The sequence below is a fragment of the Notolepis coatsorum genome (assembly GCF_963971535.1).
Source record: "Notolepis coatsorum genome assembly, chromosome: 12".
Taxonomy (NCBI): domain Eukaryota; kingdom Metazoa; phylum Chordata; class Actinopteri; order Aulopiformes; family Paralepididae; genus Notolepis; species Notolepis coatsorum.
In genome coordinates this window covers 36,127,022-36,132,951 of record NC_140176.1, presented here as the reverse complement: position 1 = coordinate 36,132,951, position 5,930 = coordinate 36,127,022, and the positions used below count along the sequence as shown (strand labels likewise).

The window sequence follows — 5,930 nt, the reverse complement described above, 5'->3', positions numbered from 1 at the left end:
ATATCGAGCATCCCTAGTTCCAGTGTTTCACCTACTCTACCGCTGCACAGAAATGAGCTGCTTTCTTTCAAAAGTGGTTGCTGATGGTTACAGGCAGCCATGTTGGAAGAAAGAGAACAACACAAACATTCTATGCAAGGCCTCTATTGGCTGGTTACTACTTGTAACACTGTTCAATCATAAGTGTTTGCCAGGTCCCGCTCTAAATGTAGACAACACAAGAACAGGAGCATATAAGCTCTTGTTAGGTCGTTTAAAATGATAACAAAGCTGATAAATCATTGCATTTACAGCATCAAAATGCATTATAAACTAATTTTATTTGGATTAAAAATGCATCCATTTGCATATGCAGCCTAATATTGGATGGTTTGGCTTTCAGTGGTATAGACCCGTGTGCTTACATTTGAATTACAGATTGCACCTTTAAATAACGAATAAATCCTGGCAAACTCCAATAGTGGAAATTGGGACAATCAATCAACGTGACAGAGCTGGATACCTCCTCTTATTGGCTGGCCGTGGACAGGTGAAGGCGGAGCCAGAGAGCTGCTCAGCGTAAAGCCCATAGGGACACAGCTGAGGGTTGTTCTGTAGAGACACACAGCAGGACAGAAGGTGAGTGAGTGAGTGAGTGAGTGAGTGAGTGAGTGAGTGAGTGAGTGAGTGAGTGAGTGAGTGAGTGAGTGAGTGAGTGATGGAAGATTGGTTCAAACGAAAGCAACCCATTGTCTGAGTGGTGTGTGTGTATGTGTGCGTGTGTGTGTGTGTGTGTGTGTGTGTGTGTGTGAGTGTGTGTGTGTGTGTGTGTGTGTGTGTGTGTGTGTGTGTGTGTGTGTGTGTGTGTGTGTGTGTGTGTGTGTGTGTGTGTGTGTGTGTGTGTGTGTGTGTGTGTATGTGTGTGTGTGTGTGTGTGTGTGTGTGAGAGTGAGACCCAGGGAACCCATTGTTAGGGGGAAGTTGTCACATTTAAGCATCTTTGCACACCGTAGAGGCGCTATATGAATTTTATTATTATTATTATTATTATTATTATTATTATTATTATTATACACTGCTTTTGTTTTGTCCAGTGAAATTGGCTTCTCAACTGCTGTTGCCTGAGACAGGAACCTCTTGCTTTATTATGTGTGTGTGTGTGTGTGTGTGTGTGTGTGTGTGTGTGTGTGTGTGTGTGTGTGTGTGTGTGTGTGTGTGTGTGTGTGTGTGTGTGTGTGTGTGTGTGTGTGTGTATGTGTGTGTGTGTGTGTTTGTGTGTGTGTGTGTGTGTGTGTGTGTGTGTGTGTGTGTGTGTGTGTGTGTTACCTGTCCCTCAGGTAAGGACCCTGGACAGCGAGGGTCTTCAGAAGACAGCTCATTCCCAAAGCCACTCATATACTGGAAGAGACGCAGGCCACACATATCACACAGTGAGAGCCACGCTCTGCATATCATCCAGCCTCATTCTGCACAACAAGTGTTTATGATCATCAATCCGAAGGCTTTGTCAAACCATGTATGTATCTTGTAAATTGTTCCAGTGATTGAAAAAAGTATATGGGAAAGAAAACCTGTGACTCAGAGAGAAACATTCTATATTGCCTCCCGTTTTGCTTCTCGAGTAGATGCTGGGAAGAGTCTGCTAATCACACTTGAGAAAATCGTAGCTGTCTGCTAAATGGTTGAAGTGGGCTACGTTACCCACGGGATCGTTACACTCCTACATCTACATTGACAGCATCGATTGGTCCCCCGGCCTCCTCCTCCTCCTCCTCTGCCCTCGTAGAGCACACCGTGAACTTCCAAGCCTACAGTACATCAACTACAGAAACTCTGCTGAGTCATTGTTGCTCTGCAAAAGAAAGGTTCCAGAGGTTCCCATATGTGCGCGCTCATGTGCGTAACAGTTTTGCCTTCAAAGAAGCGTCCGCATAAAATAAGGCTATTTTAGCGTTGCTTGCAATTTATAAAAAGTACTCGCATTTTTGTCCGTGTGTAATGCAACAACACAAATGTTAACAGTCGTAATGTTTGGCAACATTTTTTAGAATGACTCAATTACATCTCTTTTGGACTGAATGCGCGCGCGGTGAAATGCCCCCGTTGTGCCTTGGTCCTTAGAATTGGGTCGTAAAATGTGTGCCTCGACAATAATGTGGATTATAATGAACGCGTTTTTTTTTTCGGGCGCTCTAGTCTGCGTTGAAATATCAAAATGTTCTATAAACTTTAAAAGACCGCGACGCCACATCTGGGCAGCTGCAAAATGCAGCGCTGTGATTGGTCTGCACTGAACCACGCCCCCACGAGCAAAGTCGCTCCGCTCTCAGCTTGATGTTGTAAACATGACAAGTTTCAAGTTTTGTTTTATTTGTCACATAAAAAGTACATGTACGTTATCGTGAAATGCTTGGTTCTATATGAGCCCCATGAGATTGTGCTTCATACAGTAAACAAGTAAAAAGAATAAATGCCAAACACTGTACAATTTCCGACTAAAGCATGCAAACAATGATGTACAGAATGCAAACGTTTTAAAATGCAAAAACGTTACTAAAAATGCATCATTGCATGTTGGCTGCCACCACTCATCGTTCAATTCAGCCCACACCAAACGTTATTTTGAAATTTAGATTCATTGTTAACAGAGATCATCTCTTACCTTTAGTCCAGACATTGCGCTGCCTTTAGTAACTTTTGAACAGGAGCCAAACGTATTTCAATGTCTAAGCGCCAGTAAAAAAAATAATAATAATAATAATTAACTTCTCCTCCCGACTCTCGCTATGTGCTTTTTCGACCAACGTCCACTGTGCCTGCAGCCCTGCACCCCGTTCTGAAGTGAGTAGGAAAAGACGCGAGGAAAAGGGGGGTTGGATTTATACTCTTTCTCAATATGGGTTTAATTAAGCCTATATAGACATGGCCATGGCCAGTGACGTCACCGTCGGGATCGGGATCATCTTACGTTCTGGAAACAGGAAGGTTATGAACTGACCAAAAGCAAAACGTGCGCAAACAACAAGGCCCTGTGACGCGGCCAAGACAAACAAGAGCAACTCAATGACTCAATTTCAAGTTTTGTTTTATTTGTCACGTATTGAAATGCTTGGTTCTGTATGAGCCCCCTGCGAATGTGCTTCATACAGCAAAAAAAGTTTAAATAATTAGAATAAAGTCCAAACACTATATGCAAAATATACAATATAATATACAAACTAAAGTACAACCTAAAGTACATAATTAAGTACAAAATGCACACAATGAGGTACAAAATGCAAACCTTTTTAAAATGCAAAAATGAGTTATGGATGTAGTGCAAACTCAGACTCATATTGCAATGTTGGGGAAAGTAGTTTACTGTAGTTTACCAAACTGCAAGCTACTTCACAATGACAAGCAGTACAATTAGCAGTACTAATTTTCGAACAAATTTAGTCTGTCAAACTAAAACAACTTTGTAAAATGTAGTTCAGCTACGTGCAAACTAGAAAATACATCACAGAAAAGTATCACAATCAGAGTCTGGAATCTATAGTTACACGGAGCAACAACTGAACTGATAATGAGTAACTGTGGGTGTGTTTGATTTAGGGACTAGGGCAGACCTCAGGTATCATACCCAAGGATGGAGGAGGGGGCAGGGAGCAATTGTTCAGGTGGAATCAGGATCATGCAAAATGTCTGTGGAAATATATGTTTGTAATTATGAATGATACCTGTGTCATATCAATAAATCAATCAAGACTTTGTTCTGTACTCTCACTTTTATTTACATTCAGTTATAATGTGGAACGGATCCCAAGCACAACTCAAGATATGATGCCAAAAGCTGGCCAAAAAGAACACAACGAATTACCCAAAAACCTCCAGTTTGTGGAGGGACCAAAGGGCTTGGAACGGGGTTGGGGCTAGGACTTGGGCTGGGGTTAGGACTGGGGCCAGGGCCATTTACGGCAAAGCCGAGCCGTTGATCACAGAGCCGGAGGCGACAACCGTAGAGCCGGGGCTGGTGGAGCCGACCGTAGAGCCGGGGCTGGTTGAGCCGACCGTAGAACCAGGGCTGGTGGAGCCGACCGTAGAGCCGGGGCTGGTGGAGCCGACCGCAGAGCCAGGGCTGGTGGAGCCGACCGTAGAGCCGGGGCTGGTTGAGCCGACCGTAGAACCAGGGCTGGTGGAGCCGACCGTAGAGCTGAGGCTGGTGGAGCCGACCGTAGAGCCGGGGCTGGTTGAGCCGACCGTAGAGCCAGGGCTGGTGGAGCCGACCGTAGAGCCGGGGCTGGTGGAGCCGACCGTAGAGCCGGGGCTGGTTGAGCCGACCGTAGAGCCAGGGCTGGTGGAGCCGACCGTAGAGCCGGGGCTGGTGGAGCCGACCGCAGAGCCGGGGCTGGTGGAGCCGACCGCAGAGCCGGGGCTGGTGGAGCCGACCGCAGAGCCGGGGCTGGTGGAGCCGACCGCAGAGCCGGGGCTGGTGGAGCCGACCGTAGAGCCGGGGCTGGTGGAGCCGACCGCAGAGCCGGGGCTGGTGGAGCCGACCGCAGAGCCGGGGCTGGTGGAGCCGACCGCAGAGCCGGGGCTGGTGGAGCCGACCGCAGAGCCGGGGCTGGTGGAGCCGACCGCAGAGCCAGGGCTGATGGAGCCGACCGCAGAGCCGGGGGCGTGAGCTGGCTCGTCTATTTTTCCATGGCAGAATGTAGTGCAGCAAACTCCTGCAGCATGGTAGGGGCTTCATACATTTTGATGGCAGGAGTGTGCTGAAGTTCTCTTCCCACCCATGCTCCAGAGGCTCTTCTCTTTCCCCACGTTCTTTGGCTGTTGTCAGCCGTTTGCACGCCCTGTGCACCAGAAGGGCACCTCGTTTGATATGGCCTCTGACCACACTGGTTGTACTTGTAATAATAATAAATAACTGGACTTTGGGGAAGTCTTTATTTGGCATGCAGGCAGACACACATGCGATAGGCGGCACACACACAGGAACACACACACATGACAGTTAGTTAGTTGGGTCGCCGATGCGATTGAGTCTCTGCACTTGACCCATCCCGTCGTCCTTCCCCCCAAGGGCAGCCGGGAGCAGATTGGGGCGTCGGCGAGGGGCCACGCCCCGGGGACCGATCAAAGTGCTCCTGTCCGTCTTTGTCAGGAGCGTTAGCGATCTGTTGTGCATGTTTTTCCATTGGGTTTCTCTTATCGGAGGGGAAACCCTTGCGAGCGCGGGGAGAACATGCAAACTCCACACAGAAAGGCCTGGGAGATACCCCACCTGGCAATGCGGAAACCTGGTCCCCTAGCGGGAATCGAACCTGTGACCTTCTTGCTGTGAGGCGACAGTGTTAACCACTATCCCGACCGTGCTGCCACCGTGCCGGTTGTAGTGGGGAGAGCGTCAATCCCAGCACTGGCACTGGTGTACATCTCTCTCCTGAGGTCATCAAACGTTTCAGCAGCTGTACTTGACCTGACCCCTGCCCACTAAGTACTTCTCTGCTAGTTCTGTGTCCTGCTCTGACAAGGTGTCCTCCTCCCCAAAGTTGGTCAGATACTGCACTGGGTCAGAAGCCAATGCTGCATGTTTGCTCCCCACCTTGCTCATGCAGTCATCTCCAGTGAGTATATGTGCCTTGATCACCATCTTGGCCAGTGGTATGCCAGTTTGGAAACTGCTTGATGCAGTGGGAGCATCTGTCGTTTCTCACCAGTGCCATACTGCTGGCAAGGATGGTAGGTAGCATCGCCACAGGTTCGATTGCACACCATGTCCCGAACTAAGAGCTGGAGATTTCGCTTACACTCCTCAGATGCCCAGAACTTGTGTAGTTGCTGAGGGATGGGTGTGTCTCTGCTCATGCCAATGATGTTGATGATGGTTGTTGAATCGGTACGCCGCATGCGCTCCCCCTCTTTTAGAGACATCTCAATGTAGGAGTCAAGTATGAGCTTGATGAACT

The 5,930-nt window shown here is 48.2% G+C and overlaps 1 protein-coding gene across 1 annotated transcript in view; it reads right to left on the bottom strand.

Moving 5' to 3' along the window:
* hgd (homogentisate 1,2-dioxygenase) overlaps positions 1-1,401 on the bottom strand; it is a gene marked incomplete at its 5' end in the record, with an annotated part of 61,633 nt that extends 60,232 nt beyond the window's left edge. The window contains 2 exons of the mRNA XM_084326118.1: positions 503-591; positions 1,306-1,401. Coding sequence (XP_084182244.1) covers positions 503-591; positions 1,306-1,401 — 185 coding nt within the window. The remainder of the gene's footprint in view (positions 1-502; positions 592-1,305) is intronic.
* Positions 1,402-5,930: the final 4,529 nt, after the last annotated feature.